Source organism: Neoarius graeffei, chromosome 19 (genome assembly GCF_027579695.1).
Source record: "Neoarius graeffei isolate fNeoGra1 chromosome 19, fNeoGra1.pri, whole genome shotgun sequence".
Lineage (NCBI taxonomy): Eukaryota > Metazoa > Chordata > Actinopteri > Siluriformes > Ariidae > Neoarius > Neoarius graeffei.
The window spans coordinates 37052277-37077140 of NC_083587.1; the positions used below are offsets into that span (position 1 = coordinate 37052277).

The following is a 24864-nucleotide window of genomic DNA, read 5'->3' on the forward strand; positions in this document are numbered from 1 at the left end:
AGAAAGAAACGAAGGAACGAAAGGAAGGAAAGGAAGGAATGAAAGAAAGAAAAAGAAACGAAGGAACGGAAGGAAAGGAAGGAACGAAAGAAAGAAAGAGAAAGAAAGAAAGAAAGGAACGAACGAAACGAAGGAACGAACAACTTTATTCATCTCACACTACAATACGAAATGTAAATAAAGAGAGCCAACACAAACCAAGAGGGCGCACATGTTTAAAGACTGGCATGATTTTTTTTTTTTGGAGGACGAAAGCTGGCTCGTAATTCAGTTCCATCTGCCACCATTTAATCCTGTGCAACACTTCAGATCCAGCACACCAGCTGAAACACTTAACGCAGCTTTAAAAACAGCAAAGACTCTCTGTGTGATGAACTCTGTGTCCGTGATTACCTGGGTACAATGCAGATCTTTTTTTTGTGTCAAACCATTTTGCCATCACCTCACTTAATTCACCATTTCTGTAATTTGTCTCAAGATATCTGGCCTTTTCTTGCTCTGTGATGCTGTTTATTCTTTTTTTTTTTCTTTTTAGGCCATACCAATTTAATTAGTTGGTTCTTGGATTTTTTCAGGAAAAATATGAAGTGAGCGGGAGAAATAAAAATGAAATTTAAAAAAAAAAAAAAAATGCTCTGATGGTAAAATTAGCGGTGGAAATAGACCAAACAATACAGGCAAACCAGTAAACAGAACTTCAACACACCTGTCAAAGATTTTACGCTTCTGTTCGCTGAATATCCTAACAATCACAAACACAGGCTTTGCAGGACTCCCCTCCACAGGCATGTTTCTTCCACAAGTCTTTACTGAAAGTGAAAGGGGCGATTTGATTGGTTTTCGACGTCACGTGACCTTTTCTGTTGGCGGGAGTTTGATTTCGATTTTATTTTATTTTTTTTTATTTTGCATTTTCTTCAAGCAGCAATTCTGAGAACCAACTAATTGAACTGGTGTGCCCTTATTGTCATGGAGGAGTCAAATAAATGTCCGCATCTGCGGGTTTTTTTTGCCATTTAGTCGTCATTCTGTTTCCAGCCCCATGTGCAGTTTTCATTTTTGTGAAGTTTTGTGGGCATTGCTAAATTCTAATGAGTTGTATCAGGAATGTTTTAGCCCCGGCACGGTGGTGTAGTGGTTAGCGCTGTCGTCTCACAGCAAGAAGGTCCGGGTTCGAGCCCCGTGGCCGGCGAGGGCCTTTCTGTGCGGAGTTTGCATGTTCTCCCCGTGTCTGCGTGGGTTTCCTCCGGGTGCTCCGGTTTCCCCCACAGTCCAAAGACATGCAGGTTAGGTTAACTGGTGACTCTAAATTGACCGTAGGTGTGAATGTGAGTGTGAATGGTTGTCTGTGTCTATGTGTCAGCCCTGTGATGACCTGGCGACTTGTCCAGGGTGTACCCCGCCTTTCGCCCGTAGTCAGCTGGGATAGGCTCCAGCTCGCCTGCGACCCTGTAGAACAGGATAAAGCCGCTAGAGATAATGAGATGAGACCTGCATTACTCAAAAAAAAAAAGTTATTATATACTGATATTGTATGATCACATTACACTAATCCTATCCATACAGTATCTGAAACTTACATAAGACAAGAATGCATAATCATTTTGTTTCAAAAAACCTTCTTCAGAAAAAAAAAAAAAAATCAAGTACTCTTTAAGCTGTATGCTGGAAAGATAGCCTTCTCTATTTATGATGTAAAAGGCAGAACTTCATATTTCCAGAGTGACACGGCTTTGAAAACGAGTGTGTATTTGTTTTAGTCCATGTTCTACATGTTGCAGACGCTATGGCACTCTGGGTAATGACTGTTATTTGTTCCGCATGGGGAGAACACACCTCTCCTGGTGAACAACACTTTCAGAAAATGGACCTCTTTCTTCTTTGTTGTCTTTCTTTTCTTTCTCTCTCTTTGACCCTGCTACAAGGCCAAGCTGTATTTTAGTTCAGAAAGCCAACAATATGAAAAACGGCAGTGTTTAGATAGCAAAAAAGCCTGAAGAAATTTTGCCTTGCTGGAAAGGGTAAAAAGGCAAATTTACTACATGTAAATTATAGGAAATAAACAGGGCTGGGTATCGTTTTCATTACACCAACCCCAATTCGGAGTCCAATTCTGCTTATAAATTCCGGTTCTTATCAATTCCCTGTTGTTTCGAGTCCACAATGCCAAAAGAAGTCAAATGTTTGTTCCGATCAGGGGCATCAAACTCAAATTCTGCCTGGGCCACATCTAGCCTAGTAAACTAGACCCAACCGCCTAGCGGCCAAAAATATTTTTGCCTAGCGAGTGGGTCTAGCCTCACACCATATAAACAAAAACACCCCGGGCATCAAATCGTGCCCGCCAATCACAACGCAAGGTTTTTGTTTGGATTCTTTGGGCGGGCTTTTGCAGGAGTGACGACAAGGCTGTGCGACGCTGGAGAAAGCGCAACAGGAAAGATGGCTACAGCTAGAGAACAGCGCGCGTTTGACTCCGCTTTGGAATCAGTTTTAGAAGAATTAGACTTGGAGTTTTCGTTGAAACATGAGCAGGAAGAGGCTCTCCGCTCATTCCTTTTCAAGAAGGACGTTTTCGCTGTTTTGCCGACCGGCTATGGCAAAAGTCTGATCTACCAGCTGGCTCCGCTCGTAGCCAAAAGGATGGGGCTAGTTTGTGCAGTACGAAGAATTAATAAACAGCTTTGAAACATTACTTTTTGATTGTTTCTTATTTTCCCATTATTTTAAATTTAAGGGAAATTATTTCACCAAACACCACTAAATAAAAACTCTCAAAAACAGTTTAAGCAAACCCTTGAAAAACACTTGGAAAAAAATGTGTATGTGGTACAGACTCCAAACTTGTGGTCATTATCTCCAAACTTCTTAATATCTAGAACCTGTTTATTAATTAATACGCATTTTGAAAAATTTTTTATTTCAAGGTCTCCCCCACTGCTTTCTGTCGCTCTGACTATGTCACAGTCACTGTTGCGCTGATTGGTCAGAGCGTTGGCCTATACGCACAGAGACAGTTTGAAAGACAGCGGTTTGTTCCTCCCACACCCTTCGGAAATGTCTACGGATCGAGGCCAGACTAAATATTCACATTTAGTCTGGCTTGCCAGGCTAGGCCACATCAGTATTTTTGTGAAACCCCTTAAGAGCCGTAATCAAAGTGTGTGTGTGTGTGTGTGTGTGTGTAACATAATCGACTAACATCAATAACCTAGGATGTCTGGAGAAAAATGACAAATTATTAGTGCATGCACTGTTAAGCAATAACATCTATTATATCGATTAGAAAGACGCGTTTCTTTTTAAATGAATACAATCCTTTGTATGAGCTCATTTTATTAGATACCAACTGCTTTAATACGAAACAAGATTAGCTCACTGGAATGTCGACATTTTTCTTGTTTCTGGTTGTAAGCTACTAGCCAGATAGCTACACTACAGAACGGATATACTGAGAGTCTGAGAAGGAGCCTGCTGGAGTTTACTGCAAAAGAAAAGCAGATCAGGATTTATAAAATGGTGGAAAATTAAACCTGCTATTTTAATCATTTTCAGTAGAATTCTCAAAGTATTTCATGCTGACATTCTTAAAATAGAACGAGTAATGAATAATAAAGGATTGTTTGAGGGTAGATTGTGCCTAAACAAAGGGGATAAAAACGGCTTCCGCCCGTCGCTTTCCGTTAAACACTATAAGGAGAGCTCATGTGCGCTGTCCAATGGCAGTCACTATGCTACATTACGATCTGCTGCGAATTCCGGATCACGTGATAACATCAAGCAGGAGTGTAACTACGGGCCATTTCGGTATTATTTTTATGCCCCCAAAGTTCACCCAGGCCAAATGAAACAAGGGTTTCAATTTTTGACTGTTTATGACTGGACATCTTTTGCACGGTTATCACTGGCAGGGATCGAAACGGGAATTTGGGAGCACTGGTCCATTTGGACCAGTGCCTCTCAGAGGTACTGGTCGGAATGGAGTAGCACTGGTCCGTATTTATAATTACAAATTTCAAGCCGATTTTATATATTTATTCATATAATACAACCATATTATACATGAGTGATCAATTTCAACTGTCTATAAACTTCTTCCTGAGTCATCTCATTATCATCACAATCTTCGAAACCCTCATCCAGATCATCATCATTAGGGATGTTAACCGATGACCGTTTGACCGGTGGTTGACCGAATCAACCAGTTAATTTTTTTTTGGTTGTCGGTTAAAAAAAAAAAAAATCGTTTTGAAGCTGCCGATTTTGGAGCATGCCATGAGGTGTAAGGACGACAGCTGACGAATCAGAAACACCCATTCAGTCATGTCCCACCCTCCCGCCCCAGTTAAAGATGGCTAACAAATCAGAAACACCCATTCAGTCATGTCCCGCCCCAGTTGAACACAGCTGCCACTCGGCTAAAGAAAAAAAGTGTAGACACAGGCTTTTTAGCTTACAAATTACTATTCTGTTTTTTTTTTTTTAATTATTATTGGAAGGCACATGGAGTTTAGTCCTGCCTTGGCCAGTGCATTCTGAAAGTATGTTTCGGTCTGTAGCCAACAATGCATGTTATTGCAGATCAGATCTCTCCACACAAACTAAAGGCGCAGATGCCGACTTTTTCACGGCTGACTGCACGATTCAGCCGTGAAAAAGGCGGCATCCGCTAAAAGGCGCGCCGTTTGCATCCCTGTTTAAACTCGTAGGTTAACCGACTTTAACCGGCTAATGAGACTCGGTGGTCGATCAAGATTTTTTTTAGTTTTCGCCATCCCTAATCATCATCATCATCTATCGAGTCATACACCACATCATGCTGCGCCTCCTTGTCATCTTCATCTTCCACCTCCTCATTCTGTCTCTCCTGGGGCTCTACATCTCCTGCCACATACTCCCTCTCATCACCTGCAGGCCGAGCAATCGCATGCTCTAACTGGCTACTCTAATACTAGGATATCAGCTTATATACTGACAGTAGAGAAAAACAAAATGGTGGCTTTGTTACCAAGTATTTAAAAGAAACAGAAATAAGGGCCACATACTTAGAGTGATATCTGTTTGTTTTGATAGCTGTCAGAAATGTCAAGCCAAGGACTTTTAAACTTCGCGGGGGTCTAATCTATTGCCGCTTTTCCACTACCAACGTGGCTGAGTTGGGCTGAGCCGTGCCGTGCTGAGTTGGGCTGAGTCGAGCTGAGCGGGGCTGTTGGAGTTGCATTTCGACTACAACCGCACTGAACCGTGCTGGCTGGAAGTGGGTGGACACATTGGGTGGAGTTAGCGAAAGTGGGTGGACGTCACATGATGTCGTTAGGCGGCGCAAACAGTGACATCAGTGATCTTTTAAGCGGTAGTCTCACGACCCGGATAGTAAACAATAAACATGGAGGACATGGAGTCGTTAGTGTTGCTGGTCTTGGTGCTGTGGCTTGTTGTCACCGACAACGCCAACAGATACTGGCAAGAGCGTATAGATGAGGCGAGGCGCATAAGGCTTCAGAAATTCTCGTAATTCGTAATTATTCTTCTTCCGGGTTTACAGATCCCAGCGTGCTCGCGGGGCGTGTGTGGGCATGTGAGGACACTCCTCCTCACCAATCAGTGCACAGGGGAGTGTCTCCTCACGCCCCCAGCCTCACTCGGCTCGGTTTGGCTCGCTTCAGCCTCACTGCAAAACCGTGCGAGTTTTGGGTGCTGAGTAGGGCTGAAGCGAGCTGAGTCGTGCTGTTCTGAGGTAGTCGAAACGCAAGCCGTGTCGGGCTGAAGTGAGCCGAAGTGAGCTGAAAAAGGGTAGTGGAAAAGGGCCATATCTGACCAATAGCGGTTCAAGTTACATTTGTCTTCACGGGCAGCAATGAAAATGAACGGGAAAAAACGAAACTTCGCGCAGCCATGCTGCATGTAGCGGTGTATACTGCACACGTAAACAATATGGCGGCGCCCGCATCTATGCCAACTTGACAAATGTCTCACAAAATCTATTGAACTTGTCGCAAAAAATGGTAAAATAGACCAAGTTCTGCTTAAAATGGGCGAGAATCGTTGATAGAAACCATCGAGGCAGTGAGTAGTTTGATATATATAGCGTGGCAAGCCAGTCGCCCACTTGGTCGAGTACATGTTGTCACTAGTTGCCCGTACCCTTTCCAACTCGCGTTGGCAAGTGGGCGACCGCCCGTTTCGATCCCCGAGTCTGGTCATGCATGCTAACTCGTATCTAAACGACTGGACGTGGTGTTGCATTCATGCATGATTTAAATCACTTAGACAGGTCCTTGCAGATATGTAGCTTTTGTTTACAATAATAAAGGGTTATTGCAGAAATTCGATTCCTCCCAGGTATCTGGTACCTGGCATTTTGTATTAGCTTCTAATTTGGAACGGAGTTTTGGTTCCAAACCCTAGAAATATACTTGGTGAAAGTTTTGTCCTTTGCTAATGTGTAGTTAAAACTCAGTACTTTTAAAGGTTTACCTTGTTTCCTCCAGTTACAAATTGCTTGTTGCTTGACTTGCTGAAATGTGGATGTAAAGCCACCACCTGGAAGACATACAGAAAAAAATAAGTTAGTTGCCATCTGAACTAAATCTAAAGCCTAGGTCACAACCGCATGCACGATTTTTTAGCCGTGCGATTTTTGCCGTTTCCCAAATCGCTGCGCTTTTTTTGTTCGTGGAGAAAGACGCACGTTGGCCATAAGTTTGTCTTGCAACCTGAAAAAAACGTAAGCGCCCGTAGAGTATGTTTGACATGACAAAGAACCTCTGCGGCCGGTCTGCGGCTCGAAAATCAGCACGTCACACGCGTGCCCTCCGTACGTTTCTTGCACGTAGACCGGCCGTAGGAGCACGTACGGCCGATTGTGACCTAGGCTTAACCAAGTGGAAGGAAGAGGATTATATCAAAAAACTGCACAAAAGTTAAGCACACTGAGAAATTCACACAGGGATCATGGGAGAATAGATGACCAACAGTTTCTAAATAATTTCTCAGAGTCCAATTCACTTGGCAACGGAAATGAGGGTTTTTCTTCTGGTACTCTGAGCCACCCCTTGCGTTCCTAATATTACTAGTGCATCTCAAAAAAATTTGAATATCTTGAAAAAAGTTCAATACTTTCCATCAGTTATTTAAGAAAGTGGAAAATTTAATATATTCTAGACTCATTACACGCAAACTAAAATGTTTCAAGCATTTTTCCATTTTAAATCTTGATAAATAATGGCTTACAGCATTAAAAAACACATCTCAAAATATTAGAAATATTTCATTTTGAGTTTTAGTAAAACAGGATAAATGTCATGCATCTCTTGGTCTAGTTGAGTACATGCAACCACAATCATGGGGAAGACTGCTGACTTGGCAGTTGCCCAGAAGACAATCGTTGACACCCTCCACAAGGAGGGTAAGCCACAGAAGGTCACTGCTGAAAAGGCTGGCTGGAAAAGGTGCACAAGCAACAGGGATGGCCGCAGCCTTGAGAGGACTGTCAAGAAAAGCCGATTCAAGAACTTGGGAGAGCTTCACAAGGAGTGGACTGAGGCTGGTGTCAGTGCATCAAGAGCCACCACGCACAGACATCTTCAGGAAAGGGGATACAACTGTTGTCTTCCTAATATAAAGCCACTCCTGAACCAGACACAATGTCAAAAGCGTCTTACCCGAGCTAAGGCGAAAAAGAACTGGCCTGTTGCCCAGTGGTCCAAAGTTCTCTTTCTAGATGAAAGTAAATTCTGCATTTCATTTGGAAATGAAGGAGTCTGGAGGAAGAGTGGAGAGGTACAGAATCCAAGGTGTTTGAAGTTCAGTGTGAGGCTTCTGCAGTCTGTAATGATTTAGGGTGCCATGTCATCTGCTGGTGTTGGTCCACTGTTTATCAAGTCCAAAATCAACAGAGCCATCTACCAGGAGATTTTAGAGCATTTCATGCTTCCATCTGCCGAGAAGCTTTATGGAGATGCCGATTTCCTTTTCCAGCAGGACTTGGCACCTGCCCACAGTGCCAAAACTACTACCAAATGGTTTGCTGACCATGAGATTACTTTGCTTGATTGGCCAGCCAACTCACCTGACCCCCATGGAGAATCTATGGAGTATTGTCAAGGGGAAGATGAGAAACACCCGACCCAAAAATACAGATGAGTTGAAGGCCACCATCAAAGCAACTTGGGCTTCAATAATACCTCAGCAGTGCCACAGGCTGATCGCCTCCATGCCACGCTGCATTGATGCAGTAATTTGTGGTAAAGGAGCGCCAACCAAGTATTGAGTGTATAAATGAACAGACTTTTCAGAAGCTGTACATTTCTGTTTCGTAGATTGATCTTAGGAAAATTCTAATAATTTGAGATACTGGATTTATGATTTTTCATGAGCTATAAGCCATAATCATTAAAGTTAAAACAAATTAAAAAAAAAGTTGAAATGCTTCACTTTGTGTGTAATAAATATAGAATATATGAAAGTGTACCTCTTTGAATTAAATTACAAAAAAAAAAAAACTTTCACAAAAGAATATTGTGAAAGGTGGGTTTTTTTTTTTTTAGATGCACTCATGGACAACAGAATCCTTTTCGTCTCTACTTGAATATACTGTATGAGAGTGATCCAAGCTAAGGAAGCCCCAGAGAAATCAATTAAAACTGATGGAGAACTGAAATTTAATTTGAAAAACCAACAGAGCGATTTCTGACACAAAGTCAAACTTTTACAGAAAAATGTCCAATGAGCACCAGCAGTCTGCTAGAGGAAAAAGGGTGACGTTACCCACAATAACTTACTTTAATAGGACAGTCAAAGTTCTCATGGAAGCCCTCTCTGGTGTAGAGACCAAATACCTGCACCTGAGAGTGAAAAGACAGTGTAAAGACAAAGATAATTAAAAACCATTTTAAGTAAAAATTACTGATTTTACTCTTCAAGTTGACATGGGCCAGATATCACAAACATGTCATATCTTTCAGCAGACAAGATACACATCCACTAGGCTCCCAATTAGTGGACAGGTCAATTCCCTGTGCCTTGACAAGACTTCATAGAGTGGTTTTCATCTGTGGCTCTGCTGTACTCCCTGAAGGCTACAGGCAAACCTTAACTTTGCAATTCACTTACACCTGTCTGTGTGAGCGAAGAAAATACAAGTGTGAAGTCTGAAAAGAAAGTTGTTTAGAAAGAATAATTTTCTTGATTGTGCAGAGTGAGATCACTGTCGTTGCATATCTTTGCATGTTTGTTTGCGGAGCTCTCGGTTTTGGCATGGGGTGGGCATTTCCCATTCAGGTGTGTGCTAAAATAAAGTTGAACCATGGAGATTTATAGCACCAAACACATAAAAATATAAATAACCAACCAACCAAACCTGTGCCACCAATCCTCCTACAAGTGCCTCACGTCTGACATATCTCGGTTATTGAAGCAAAGGATAAGTGGCACGAACGTTAACACCTCTGTCGAGTGAACAGTGGCTGGTGCATAGATTTTAATTGGCAGAATCACGGCACAGACCTCAACGTTATCGTTTGTCTGCTATCTGTTCTAAAATCAGTGTGAGAAAGCCACCCGCTGTGGTGCCGATTAGCCTGGTCAACCCGACTAAATGCTCGTGTCTAGATCACTGAGCAGATATGGGGGAAAAGTACAAACAGGTGGATGAGCAAAGGGGATTCCATTTTAAATGGTGTTAACATTTACCTTGCTGTCTTTCCACAGACACAGGACTCTCTCTCTCTCTCTCTCTCTCTCTCCCTCACACACACGTGAGTATTTACAGTGGTGCTTGAAAGTTTGTGAACCCTTTAGAATTTTCTACATTTCTGCATAAATAAGACCTAAAACATCATCAGATTTTCACACAAGTCCTAAAAGTAGATAAAGAGAACCCAGTTAAACAAATGAGACAAAAAATATTATACTTGGTCATTTATTTATTGAGGAAAATGATCCAATATTACATATCTGTGAGTGGCAAAAGTATGTGAACCTTTGCTTTCAGTATCTGGTGTGACCCCCTTATGCAACAATAACTGCAACTAAACGTTTCTGGTAACTGTTGATCAGTCCTGCACACCGGCTTGGAGGAATTTTAGCCCATTCCTCCGTACAGAGCAGCTTCAACTCTGGGATGTTGGTGGGTTTCCTCACATGAACTGCTCGCTTCAGGTCCTTCCACAACATTTCGATTGGATTAAGGTCAGGACTTTGACTTGGCCATTCCAAAACATTCACTTTATTCTTCTTTAACCATTCTTTGGTAGAACAACTTGTGTGCTTAGGGTCGTTGTCTTGCTGCATGACCCGCCTTCTCTTGAGATTCAGTTCATGGACAGATGTCCTGGCATTTTCCTTTAGAATTCGCTGGTATAATTTAGGATTCATTGTTCCATCAATGATAGCAAGCCGTCCTGGCCCACATGCAGCAAAACAGGCCCAAACCATGATACTACCACCACCGTGTTTCACAGATGGGATAAGGTTCTTATGCTGGAATGCAGTGTTTTCCTTTCTCCAAACATAATGCTTCTCATTTAAAGCAAAAAGTTCTATTTTGGTCTTTTCCGTCCACAAAACATTTTTCCAATAGCCTTCTGGCTTGTCCACGTGATCTTTAGCAAACTGCAGATTAGCAGCAATGCTCTTTTTGGAGAGCAGTGGCTTTCTCCTTTCAACCCTGCCATGCACACCATTGTTGTTCAGTGTTCTCCTGATGGTGGACTCATGAACATTAGCCAATGTGAGAGGCGCCTTCAGTTGCTTAGAAGTTAACCTGTGGTCCTTTGTGACCTCACCGACTATCACACGCCTTGCTCTTGGAGTGATCTTTGTTGGTCGACCACTCCTGGGAAGGGTAACAATGGTCTTGAATTTCCTCCATTTGTACACAGTCTGTCTGATTGTGGATTGGTGGAGTCCGAACTCTTTAGAGATGGTTTTGTAACCTTTTCCAGCCTGATGAGCATCAACAACACTTTTTCCGAGGTCCTCAGAAATCTCCTTTGTTCGTGCCGTGATACACTTCCACAAACGTGTTGTGAAGATCAGACTCTGATAGATCCCTGTTCTTTAAATAAAACAGGGTGCCCAGTCACACCTGATTGTCATCCCATTGATTGAAAACACCTGACTAATTTCACCTTCAAATTAACTGCTAATCCTAGAGGTTCACATACTTTTGCCACTCACAGATATATGTAATATTGGATCATTTTCCTCAATAAATAAATGACCAAGTATAATATTTTTATCTCATTTGTTTAACTGGGTTCTCTTTATCTACTTTTAGGACTTGTGTGAAAATCTGATGATGTTTTAGGTCATATTTATGCAGAAATATAGAAAATTCTAAAGGGTTCACAAACTTTCAAGCACCACTGTATACCATGGTGTTTTTGAATTCCCAATTATGATTGGTCAGGTATTGATTAATTTACTACTGAAAACTCTGACAATAGGGCCCATGGAAAAAGGAAGGCTGGTGAGGAATTGACAGTTTATAGTTACTGCAACACCAGTGATAACAGGAACCGCTATTGTAAAATAATTATTTTTAGATTAGGGCGGCACGGTGGTGTAGTGGTTAGCGCTGTCACCTCACAGCAAGAAGGTCTGGGTTCGAGCCCCGTGGCCGGCGAGCGCCTTTCTGTGTGGAGTTTGCATGTTCTCCCCGTGTCCGCGTGGGTTTCCTCCGGGTGCTCCGGTTTCCCCCACAGTCCAAAGACATGCAGGTTAGGTTAACTGGTGACTCTAAATTGACCGTAGGTGTGAATGTGAGTGTGAATGGTTGTCTGTGTCTATGTGTCAGCCCTGTTATGACCTGGCGACTTGTCCAGGGTGTACCCCGCCTTTCGCCCGTAGTCAGCTGGGATAGGCTCCAGCTTGCCTGCGACCCTGTAGAACAGGATAAAGCGGCTACAGATAAGGAGATGAGATTTTTAGATTGTAAAATGAGATGAATATTTTGCTATTCCACATTTTTCCTTTGCATACACCGAAATTCAACAAAAAGCTTAAATCTTGAACTAGTCAAACTCAAAAATGCCAATAACTGCTGACTGTCTCACTAACAAAGCACTTGTATGCTAAATTAATTTTATTTCTCATGTTTGCTGAGGCAGATCGTTTATTGTATGCAATCAAATCCAAAGCTTTGGAGATGACACTTAGATTTCAATGTCTGAAATCTGGGAATTGACACTTTTGGGATCAACTCTGGCATGGTAGTGTAGTGGTTAGCATTGTCGCCTCACAGCAAGAAGGTTCTGGTTTGGAGCCCAGTGGCCAACAGGAGCCTTCCTGTGTGGAGTTTGCATGTTCTCCCCGTGTCCGTGTGGGTTTCCTCCGGGTGCTCCGGTTTCCCCGACAGTCCAAAAGACATGCAGGTTAGGTTAACTGGTGACTCTAAATTGACCGTAGTTGTGAATGGTTGTTTGTCTCGATGTGTCAGCCCTGCGATGATGTGGTGACTTGTCCACGGTGTACCCCACCTCTCGGCCACAGTCAGCTGGGCTAGGCTCCAGCTTGCCCGCAACCCTGCTCTGGGGAGTCCACTTTGTTGAGTGAACAGGCACACTGGTATTCACCCATCTCCTTGAGCACTTCTGAGCCTAAGCACCACACCACAGTATACAACACCTCAGTTAGCAGGCTAAATGATGAGGTAGTGATGTTGACACAGCATCACTGTGTGTATGAACTACTCTGGCATCAACAATCAGGACCAAAGTGCACCAAGAAGTGCTTAAAGACCACATCACACTGCCTTTTGGGCAACCTTGGGAGAGGCAAAGCCTGAGGAGAAAACTGGAGTTGGAGCTGGAGTCCTGAACCTGAGGTTGTTGGTCTCATTCTGGAAACTCCTGTCGCAACATCAGTGCCAAGCTGTATCGGCTTCTGCCTTTCCCTTGGACTACGCCAGGGAAGCCGAGGGAAGGGGGGGGGGGGACTTTTTACATGGGGAACAGGATGTCTCCTGTACAAACCCTGCCCAGGCCTGCACACTGGAGAGGTTACTCCAATGTCACTTCACCATGACTACAAAATACAGACAGCAGTCATTACCGGTAATCAGCCTCGCTCAATTGGTGGTGCAGGGACTGTTGGCGATGCATGGACAGGTATCCAAAGTAGGAGAGATCGCCACATCTCAATGGACAGCTACTGCCCACCTCAAGCTGGCAGCCCCCAGCCAGAACGATACTGTCCTGCCATGGTCTGCCTGCCCTACTGTGAGAATGGGGCTCAGGGCCAAACAGACTGAACTGCAGATTGTAGAACGCAGCACCAGACAAGGTAAAGACGACAACAAAAACCATGACCAGCACTCAAACTGGGACGTTGGAACATTCAAACCATGACTACCAGTGAACACAAGCAAGACAGCATTGATCCAGGGTTTTTTCTAGTAAAATTTAGTATGAGGGCGCTCACCATGGCGAGGGAGCGGGGGGGATGGTGCCAGTTGTCCCCCCTGCCGTGCAAAGCCTTTGAAAAATGCTCCAATGGGACATTCTGAGTATCTGAGAGGGAAATTGTAACAAATTGTCTGTCAACATTGAAAAAGAAAAGTAATCTTCTTCTGCCCCGGACAGTCTTTGGCTTTCTTCCGTTTCGTGCCGCGGGATGACATCTTTAAATGCCCAAGTGTCAACAAAAACAACTCGCGAACTACTTCTGTCAAAAGCTCCCGCGCCGGTGGGTGAAAGGTCATTCAGTCTCGAGAAATCTCGCTCTACAAGTCAGCTGACCTTGTATGTAACCCATGTCAAATCTCGCGAGAGCAGCCGCGACAAGTAAACAACTAAACAACATGGCGCCTCAGTCTGGAAAACGCCAATTCGGATTGTTTTTGCACCGTCTGGCGGTGTATCTACTATGATTGGAATATTTTTGGAGTAATTATAACGTATTTGATGATCAGACACATTGTCACGTAGTGTTGCTGGGATGTTTTCACGGAGTCGGTAAGGGGGCGCATGCCGAGAGTAAGAGGGCGCAGCGCCCCTGTTCCCCCGTTTAGACGAAAGCCTGATTGATCAATAACAAACTGCTGAGATTCCAAGTTGGTTTAGCCGCTCTCCAGGAGACCTGCTTCAGGTATCCTTTATGAAAGCGATTATACTGTACAACCTTGATTCCAAAAAAGTTGGGATGCTGTGTAAAACGTAAAGAAAAACAGAGTGCAATGACTGGCAAATCCTTTTTGATCTGAATACAAATACAAGATATTTAATGCTCAAACTGATACACTTTCTCTTTCATAAGTAATCAACATAGGGGTTTTGGTTAATGAGCTTCTGCAGAAGCACTGCTTAACCTCTGGCTGTCTTTAAGAACCTTTCAGGGAAAGAAATTTGTCCTGATCGAAAGAGTTTATCCCAGGGTGCGCACTGATCGTCTTATGCTGTCTTCTATTGTTTCCTTGAAGATCTCTGAATAATTATTGTCTCTGGCACTTTATGATGGAGTCACCACTAATACAGAGACGCATCACCTCACTTCTCAACCGGCCTTGTGAGTTTAATTTTTATTCATCTGGCTCAATCCTTCCTAATGCCAGGATAGAAGAGAAAGCTTACCTTTCCGTCCTCTGAGCAGATCCCCACATGGTCTCCGCTCTCATCCAGACTGATCTGATTTATCTTCACGGAACTCTGTGTGACAGACGGACAGGGAATGATTTAGGGACTGTGGCATTTCCTAGCCAAAATAATGCTCTGCAACTCTCAATACGATACAAAAAACAATGCATACAGAAATAAGTGAAACGTGAACCGTTTTAACCTTGGAAAAAAAGTTACCACAACCATTCCCGTGTTTACTTACGATTTCATACTTCTGGGTGACGTTTCCTTGGACATCAAGTAGGAAGACTTTCCCAAAGTGAGTCCCCAGAGCCAGAAACTGGAAGCCACAGAGAAGACACAAACTTTATTATACATGAGATCGGTGGACATTTGTCGGGAATTTGAACTTTAATCTGCTGTACTGGAGTATTAGTGTACTCTCATGAGTGTGTTTGAGGGTGTGTGTGTGTGTGGCTTCAGCTTGTCCCCTCAGGGGCAAAAAAGTGTGAAATTGCTGGAGGCCAGAAAAGCCTATTTATCAGAGCATGCCAGTGTGAAATGGCATTTCCACCCCCCCAAAATATCAAAATGCCTCAACATAATATATGCACCGTGGATCACATCCTCAAACCTCCTTAGTAAAAAACCAGACACTTTGTCTAAGGGGACAAATGCATAACAAAACACATTAAAGAAATAATCCACAATAGGAATACAGCTATACAACTATGTAGTTTTGATTTTGCTGTTATACAAAAATTTTTTGCACGTAATGTATATTTTGTATATTACAAAAAGTATATATATTAAAAAAAACCCGATCATCTGTTATCTAAAATACTTTTTCAATGCTACAAAATGGTAAACAATTTGATTCCATAACCTCAGATGGCCAATTTTGGTGAGCCTGTGCCCACTGTAACTCCAGATTCATGTTCTTCGCTGACAGGGGTGGAACCCGATGTGGTCCGCTGTTCAAGGTTCAGTGCAGACTGAGGCCCTGTCCACATGGCAACGGATTCAGGTGAATCCGATAAAATTGTTTATCGTTTCGGCCTGGCGTCCACACAGCACTGGTTAATCAGGTTATACAGGTTAATCAGGGTTAGTATATATGAGAGTTTTTTTCTTTGTTGTTTGTTTTTTGTAAAGGCTTTACCCCGTTTAAAACAAAACAAAAAACAAAGAAAAAAACTCATATATATACACACTAACCCTGATTAACCTGTATACCCTGTATGCCCCCACATTTTGTATGCTGCTGAATCTGTCCTTTTTTCAGTAGCTTTGTATAAACGATAACCGCTAAATGTAATGCAATGTTATGTAAGGTGATCGCCGAGGCATTCTCATTGTGAAAAGTAAGTCACATGTACATGGACTGGCATTTAATGTTGTATTTGTTCCTTTCTATTTGTTTTTTGTCTGTTCATATTCTTTTTGGGGGAGTAAAGTCAGTTTAAAAATGCCGTTAAATGCATAGGCCTATAGGCCAAGTTTAATGACCTTGAGGTTATCAGAGGTCATATGTCGTTTTACAAATGAAAAATGAATTCAGCACCCAAACATTTAACAAACAAGGCCATTTGCTAACTTCATTAATCATTTCAGTACATTTCATTCCTTAGAAAGCTGAGAAACTGGGTTCAGCTGAGACGTTTACAGGCCCAAAGTTCAATGACCTCTAGAGGTCAACAGAGGTCAGATAGAGCTCGGCATATTGCAGATTTGAATTCGGCACACCCAAATTGACAAAATAAGACTGTTTGCCGACTTTGTCTCAAAAATGCCTTTAACTCCTTAAATAAGCACTTTTTTGAATTTTGGTACCAGTCTACTCTGGAGCAGGTTTTGTTCAAAGATCTCGGTGTACTTAGCTGCATTCATCTTTCCCTCTATCAGGACTAGTCCCTCCGTTCTCGCTGCTGAAAAACATCCCTACATCATGATGCTGCCAACGCCATGCTTCACTGTACAGATGGCATTAGCCAGGTGATTAGCGGTGCCTGGTTTCCTCTAGACGTGACGCTTGGTATTCAGGCCAAAAAGTAAAATTTTGGTTTCATCAGACCAGAGAATCTTGTTTCTCATGGTTTGAGAGTCCTCTAGGTGCCTTTTGGCAAACTCCAAGTGGGCTGTCTTTTACTAAGGAGTGGCTTCCGTCTGACCACTTTACCATAAAGGCCTGATTTGTGGAGTGCTGCCTGGATGATCGATCTTCTGAAAGGTTCTCCCATCTCCACAAGGATATGCTGGAGCTCTGTCAGAGTGACCCTCGGGTTCTTGCTCACCTCCCTGGCCAAGGCCCGTCTCCCCTGATCACTCAGTTTGGCCGGGTGGCCAGGTCTAGGAAGATTCTTGGTGGTTCCAAACTTCTTCCATTTATGAATGATGGTGGCGGCTGTGCTCTTTGAGACCTGTAAAGCTGCAGCAATTTTTCTGTACCCTTCTCCAGATCTATGCCTTGACACAATCCTGTTTCTGAGGTCTGCAGATAATTCCTTTGACCCCATGGCTTGGAGTTTGCTCTGACATGCACCGTCAACTGTGGGACCTTATAGAGGCAGGTGTTGGCAATCCCCAATCATGTCCAATCTATTGAATTTACCACAGGTGGACTCCAGTTAAGTTGTAGAAACATCTCAAGCAGTATCAGTGGAAACAAAATGCACCTCAGCTCACTTTTGGGTGTCATATCAAAGGGTGTGCACACTTGTGTACATTTTGTTTACATTTTGATTTTTAATAAATTAGCACAAATGTCTAAAACCTGCTTTCACTTTGTCATTACGGGCCATTTAGTGTGGAATCTTGTGACAAAAAATGAACTCAATCTATTGTAGAATAAGTCTGTAATTTAATAAAACGTGGAGAAGGTGAAAGGGGTGTGCAGACTTTCCGGCTTGACTGTATACTTTCCCGTCTTCCTGTGCACTTTTGAGAGTGTTCACTCCTGTATGAGCCTATAGGACATAGCATTTATACTGGCTAATTTATCATCAACAGATTTGGCGAGTCTGGTATTGAGGATTTAAATGCTTTCTTAAAACATTTTGTTGAGTCTAAATCAGTCAGTCAATTGTCTGATTTATTTATTTATTTTATTAAAGGATCCCCATTAGCTTGTGCCATAGCAGTTCGCTAGTCTTCCTGGGGTCCCCAATTAAAAACATATCACATCATTTCAACAGTTAAGAAACATACAGATATACATGCATTGCAAAATGCTAAGTGCAAGTTAAAAGTTCAAAAGTTCTAATATAGCAAAATGCATGACAAAAATACTTGTACTAAAAAGTTCAGGAACAATTGTAGCAAACAGTTATAAAATGCACCTCAATTTTTAAAAAGTAAAATGCAATGCTACCACCTGTACATTGCTAAAGTACTCCTTTGAACACATAATAAAACAATATAAAAATACAAACTATACAGCTTAAGCCGACACCTATATTAACCATTCAAAAGATACACTTTTAGGCCCTGTCCACACAGCAATGGATTCAGGTGACTCCAATACAATTGCTTATCGTTTAGGCCTGGCGTCCACACAGCACTGGCGTTTTGGGTGCCCAAAACGCAATCTTTTTGAGAACGGGTTCCAGAGTGGAAAGATCTGGCAACGTTGCCGTTGTGAAGTCGTCTGGATGAGTAGAACGGATTTGTTTACGATGACGTCACAACCACATGACTGTGAGTGCTTCACGCCGGGTAGAAGTGTAACAAACTCGATGCGAGTTGTCAACAAATCCTATAACTTGGTTCATGAAACGCACTTACAAAATATTTTCACTGTGAATATTTATTGTGTAATGGTGCAAAGAGAGAGAGAGAGAGAGACTCTGCCCTTAGGGCAGAGTCAATCCCGCCAGCAAAAATAGGGAAAAAAAGGAGCGATCTCACCTCTTCAGATGTTGGTTTACAGTAAGTCCTACAATACATTCCTCAAAAAGGGCGCAGAAGAGCAAATTAATCCATCAACGTGTAGCATTCAATTTATTCCTGACCATTAAAGACGCCGCCTTCCGCTTAGAATCATACATCATCCTCGCCGCCATATTGGATAGGTCAAAGCGGAGAATAAAGATTCATGTGCTGCGTTTAACTGTACCAACAGGTTTACCGTCCAAACGAGATCACATGGGATTACCTTTCACAGGTGAGAAACAACAAATTAATCCATCAACGTGTAGCATTCAATTTATTCCGGACCATTAAAGACGCCGCCTTCCGCGTAGAATCATACATCATCCTCGCCGCCATATTGGATAGGTCAAAGCGGAGAATAAAGATTAGCTGCGTTTAACTGTACCGTCCAAACAAGATCACATGGGATTACCTTTCACAGGTGAGACTGGAAAAATACTTTTCATTGTATTTGGTCATTATAACGTAATTTTACGAACAGATTTTCCTGACTTTGTGGCTAATATGAAGTCTCGCGCATAATAGTTTATGCGCATGCATCCTTACTTCTATTCTTCTGGTGTCTCCGAAGGGACCATCTTACAGCGCCCCTAGAGGTGTGGCATGTGTACTGCATCGTTTTCAGCAAGTGTTGCGTTGCCATATGGACCTGATATTTTACTGATCGTTGCCCATTTGGACGCGATATATTTTTAAATAACATCTCGTTGCCGTTGTCGTGTGGATGTAGCCTTAGTCTCTTTTTAAAGGATCTTTTGTATTTGTCTTGACGAATATCAAGTGGCAATTCATTCCATATCTTAATTGCTCTATAAAGCACAGTTCTTTTCAGTGAATTAGTTGTTGGATTTGGTTGTACAATGTCACCCTTACCCGCTTTCCTGGTGTCATGTTTGTGAACTGTATTACAAAACACTACTTGATGTATCATAAACTCAGGTCTATGCGTTTTCATTGTTTCACTAAGAAATGTCACTGTGCTTAGGGCCAGCCTCTTCTCAACGCTGAGCCATGACAGCGCAGTCTGCATCTTATGGATGCTAGTTCTAGATGAACATCCTAGGACAAGCCTAGCAGCTCTGTTCTGAACAACTTGTAGTTGCTCAGATTTGCTGATTTACATTTACAGCTGCTTTGTTTGTTCTAATTTGTTTCATTTATAATCATTTCATCAGATTTTGAATTTTCACAAAACTAGCAGCTGAAAGTAACAGGAAATACTGGAGTTATGCCCAGTTACATCAGCAATACACTGGCGTCTTTTCACTGAAATAAAAATCCAGAATATGAGTTGTGCAATCAGCCAGTCATGTGGCAGCAACACAATGCATAAAATCATGCAGATACAAATCAAGTGCCATTTATATATCAAACATGGGGGAAAAGTATGATCTCAGTAACTTTGGCTGTGGCACGGTTGTTGGTATCAGGTGGGCGGGTTTGGGCATTTCAAAAAAATAATAATAATAATAATTAAAAAAAATGATCTCCTGGGATTTTCGGACACAGCTATCTCGAGTTCACACAGAATGGTGTAAAAAATAAAAATATCCAGTGAGCGGCAGTGTTATGAGCAGACACACTTTGTTGATGAGAGCGGTCAGAGGAGAATGGCCAGACTGTTCCAAGCTGCCAGGAAGTTTACTTTATCTCAAATACCACTCTTTACAACCATGGTGTGCAAAAAAGCATCTCGGAACTCACAACACATCAAACCTAATGGTGGACGGGCTCCAACAGCAGAAGACCACATCAGGTTTCAGTCCTGTCAGCCAAGAACAGTAATCTGAGGAAACCGTGGACAAGGGTTCACCGAAATTGGACAGTTCAGGACTGCAAAGCCATTGCGTGGCTTTTTTCCTCACAAATATTTAAAATGTTCTCTCCCAATGCAGAATTTCTTGAAGAGAAAAAAAAAAAAAATGCAACAGTAGGACGAAGCTCTGACTGCAATAATTCATAGACAACATAAATACATGCTGTTAATGGTTTGGTTGTATTTACATTCTCTGAAGACAATTGAAACAAACAAACAAAAAATCTAGTTTGACTCATAACATCAGATTCTTAAAAAAAAAAATCAAATTGTTTAAATCTAAGAATTAAATTAAATACTCCACAAATTTGACTGAAAGCAAAAATATCTGCAAATGAATGATAGTGGAACACTACGTCCAGTAACTCGACTAAAAACATTTTCAGCCAGAAAAACGGCGAGAGATGTTTTAAAAAACATTGCATGTAAGAAGCTCTCTCTGTCTCTCTCACACACACACACCCCTTACCCGGCCCATAGTGGGCTCCCATGCTTCAGTGCAGTCTATAATGAAATGCTTATATTTACAGGCACAGCGGAGCATGTCCGACAGAGCCCCCCACCATCTGCCCAAATAAAATCAGCCAAAATAAATAAATAAACGGCATGGCCCCAGCAGCCGGAGCAGCTCTTAAAGGGATTTATTGAAATGGAATGGTGCAAATGAAATTCTGATTGTGACCACTTAAAACATGAGGCTACATTAGGCCTGCTGGAGCGTGTGCATGGTACAAGGTTGCAGCAGCTACACAGGAACACGTATATAGGAATAAAAATGACACAAAGACACAGAATGGGACATTGGCTCTTATTGGAGATTCAGCTCTGTGATGCATTTTTTGGGGGGGGGGGGGGGGGGGAGAGAGAGAGAGAGAGAGAGAGAGATCAATCTCCAGGGGGGAGAAAACAAATCAATAATGGTTAATAAAACATCAGGTGAGGAGGCATTACTAGGTAGGCCTACTCCTCTAAAGTGGGTGTGCAGGCGTGAACTCACTGCCATGATCATTTTTAGCCAATATAAAAATTACCACAGATTGTAAAACACAAAAGGAAATGAAAGGCCAGATTTTGGAATAGGGCTATTTACTGTATTTTTATTATTTACTATTCGATCTCAAACTCATTAAGGCAGCAAGAAATCCCACTAACTTGACGAGGCACACCTGTTAACGGAAAATAATAAATTATAATAATCAGTTGAATTTATAATCGCACCTCTCTCATACCCAAGGTCGCTTTACAATTTGGGGGGGGGCACCAAAAGAAGGTCAGGATATCATTCCAATGGCGTAGCTACCACAGTCCCACCAAAAGGCGCACGAAAATAAGTCCCACACCCCCTGCACAGCCGCCGCCGGGCAACATCGCTTGGAACACCGCGCCATGGATCCACAAAGCGAGCACAGAAGCACCGCCACGCAGAGGGCTGGTACAGCGGGGCAAAAAAGTATTTAGTCAGTCACCAATTGTGCAAGTTCTCCCACTTAAAAAGATGAGAGAGGCCTGTAATTTTCATCATAGGTATGGAGGGAAAGAATCCAGGAAATCACATTGTAGGATTTTTAATGAATTAATTGCTAAATTCCTCGGTAAAATAAGTACTTGGTCACCTACAAACAAGCAAGATTTCTGGCTCTCACAGACCTGTAACAACTTCTTTAAGGCAGCTGGGCCATAGAAGGTTCACGCTGCATGCTGCACGCTACACGCTACACGTTCACGTGAAAAACCGGACCCTGGGCCATTAAACTTCATGCTTGGATGTTCACGTGTTGCGTCTGTTCTACTTTGACCGAGTAACCAACAATATGGACTCTTCGGATGACGACGATTGCCTCATTCTGCTTTTACTGAGACAGAGGAAGAGAAAAAGGAACAGAATTTGGAGCCGAGAACACTTCCTTCTGAGAGAAACCCGTGGTGAATTTCACCGAACATTCTATAATCTGCTTGACAATCCCGATGAAGAACTATTTTTCAATTATACCATTCAATTATATTTTTTCTGAAGTTTTCCCCTGAAAGCATAGAGTTATCTCCCTAGACCCGTTCTGATTGGCTGGCGCGGCGGTGACCGCATGCATTGACTGGAATTTCCATCTTCACGCCTAGAAAAAAGTGTGCATGTTCATTTCACGCTTCACGCGTGAAGTGTGCAGCGTGCAACGTGAACGCCGTTCTATGGCCCAGAGCAAGTCATGCTACGTTTGTCCACTTTTCTTTACACGCGTGTAGTGTGCAGCATGCAGCGTGCAGCGTGAACCTTCTATGGCCCAGCTGCCTAAGAGGCTCCTCTGTCCTCCACTCGTTACCTGTATTAATGGCACCTGGTTGAACTCGTTATCAGTATAAAAGACACCTGTCCACAACCTCAAACAGTCACACTCCAAACTCCACTATGGCCAAGACCAAAGAGCTGTCAAAGGACACCAGAAACAAAATTGTAGACCTGCACCAGGCTGGGAAGACTGAATCTGCAATAGGTAAGCAGCTTGGTGTGAAGAAATCAACTGTGGGAGCAATTATTAGAAAATGGAAGACATACAAGACCACTGATAATCTCCCTCGATCTGGGGCTCCACGCAAGATCTCACCCCGTGGGGTCAAAATGATCACAAGAACGGTGAGCACAAATCCCAGAACCACACAGGGGGACCTAGTGAATGACCTGCAGAGAGCTGGGACCAAAGTAACAAAGGCTACCATCAGTAACACACTACGCCGTCAGGGACTCAAATCCTGCAGTGCCAGACGTGTCCCCCTGCTTAAGCCAGTACATGTCCAGGCCCGTCTGAAGTTTGCTAGAGAGCATTTGGATGATCCAGAAGAGGACTGGGAGAATGGCATATGGTCAGATGAAACCAAAATAGAACTTTTTGGTAAAAACTCAACTTGTCGTGTTTGGAGGAGAAAGAATGCTGAGTTGCATCCAAAGAACACCATACCTACTGTGAAGCATGGGGGTGGAAACATCATGCTTTGGGGCTGTTTTTCTGCAAAGGGACCAGGACGACTGATCTGTGTAAAGGAAAGAATGAATGGGGCCATGTATCGTGAGATTTTGAGTGAAAACCTCCTTCCATCAGCAAGGGCATTGAAGATGAAACGTGGCTGGGTCTTTCAGCATGACAATGATCCCAAACACACCGCCCGGGCAACGAAGGAGTGGCTTCGTAAGAAGCATTTCAAGGTCCTGGAGTGGCCTAGCCAGTCTCCAGATCTCAACCCCATAGAAAATCTTTGGAGGGAGTTGAAAGTCCGTGTTGCCCAGCGACAGCCCCAAAACATCACTGCTCTAGAGGAGATCTGCATGGAGGAATGGGCCAAAATACCTGCAAGTGTGTGAAAACCTTGTGAAGACTTACAGAAAACGTTTGACCTCTGTCATTGCCAACAAAGGGTATATAACAAAGTCTTGAGATGAACTTTTGTTATTGACCAAATACTTATTTTCCACCATAATTTGCAAATAAATTCTTTAAAAATCAGACAATGTGATTTTTTGGATTTTTTTTTCTCATTCTCTCTCATAGTTGAAGTGTACCTATGATGAAAATTACAGGCCTCTCTCATCTTTTTAAGTGGGAGAACTTGCACAATTGGTGACTGACTAAATACTTTTTTGCCCCACTGTATGTCCCACACCACCTGCACAGCCAATGTGACGCCAGCAAGAAACATCGCTCAGAACACCGCCGCACAGAGCACTGGACAACCATGATGTTAAAAGAGCAACGAGTTCACTGCAGTCCATAGCTAGGAGCATAGGCATCACCAATGGCGAACCAAGACCTGGAGAGAACCGACACCCAAAACTGGGTCCGGAGCTACACCACAGCTGACGGACAAAACAAAAACGCAAAAAATGCAATAAAATAAAAAGCTCCGGTGAGAAGCGGCAGCCAGAATGCGCACAGCGTGTTCTCAACCAGGAACAGAAAATGCATTCCAGGTGACGATCTCATGACGCTGGTTAAGATAATGCCAATAGTGTGCAAAGCGTCATCAAGGTAAATGGTGGCTACTTTGAAGAATCTCGCAAAAAAAAAAAAAAACTTGCACCATAATAATGAAGAGTGATTGGTTTTGTAAAACACTAACGTAAAAACATGGAAAGTTGTGTTAAACTTATTAATAAAGCAAAGTAATACCTTGTCATGTACAGTCAAGCAACTGGCCACATCCTTCTGTAGAATCTCCGTCACCCCATTGGCCAGTCGCTCATATTTCAATTTAGGTTCTTCCTCACTGTCTTCTTCCTAAGGGGAAAACACACACACACACACACACACACGTGATGAGACCCCAAAAGCCTAGTAAGCTTGGTATAAAAATCTAACACTACCCTACCACTAAGACTTCATTTAGTTTTCACTTTGTGAAACTTCTAGAGCAAGTTTGTGTGAAACAGAATCAAAAACATAGTTGTCTGGCAGATTCTGAGCACCTGAACCAAAGCTGTCCCGAGGCTGTTATTTCTTCATCCTTATTAAGAACCTTATCCCTTCACAGAGACTCGCAATGTCAGAATGCCTTCTCGCACATCTTAGCAAATGT

At 42.7% G+C, this 24864-nt stretch overlaps 1 protein-coding gene across 1 annotated transcript in view; it reads right to left on the reverse strand.

Moving 5' to 3' along the window:
- vps41 (VPS41 subunit of HOPS complex) overlaps positions 1–24864 on the reverse strand; it is a 115019-nt gene that overhangs the window by 67122 nt on the left and 23033 nt on the right. The window contains exons 3-7 of the mRNA XM_060900035.1: positions 24459–24566; positions 14821–14898; positions 14574–14648; positions 8784–8846; positions 6478–6543 (exon numbers count right to left, since the gene is read on the reverse strand). Of these exons, the coding sequence (XP_060756018.1) occupies positions 6478–6543; positions 8784–8846; positions 14574–14648; positions 14821–14898; positions 24459–24566 (390 nt within the window). The remainder of the gene's footprint in view (positions 1–6477; positions 6544–8783; positions 8847–14573; positions 14649–14820; positions 14899–24458; positions 24567–24864) is intronic.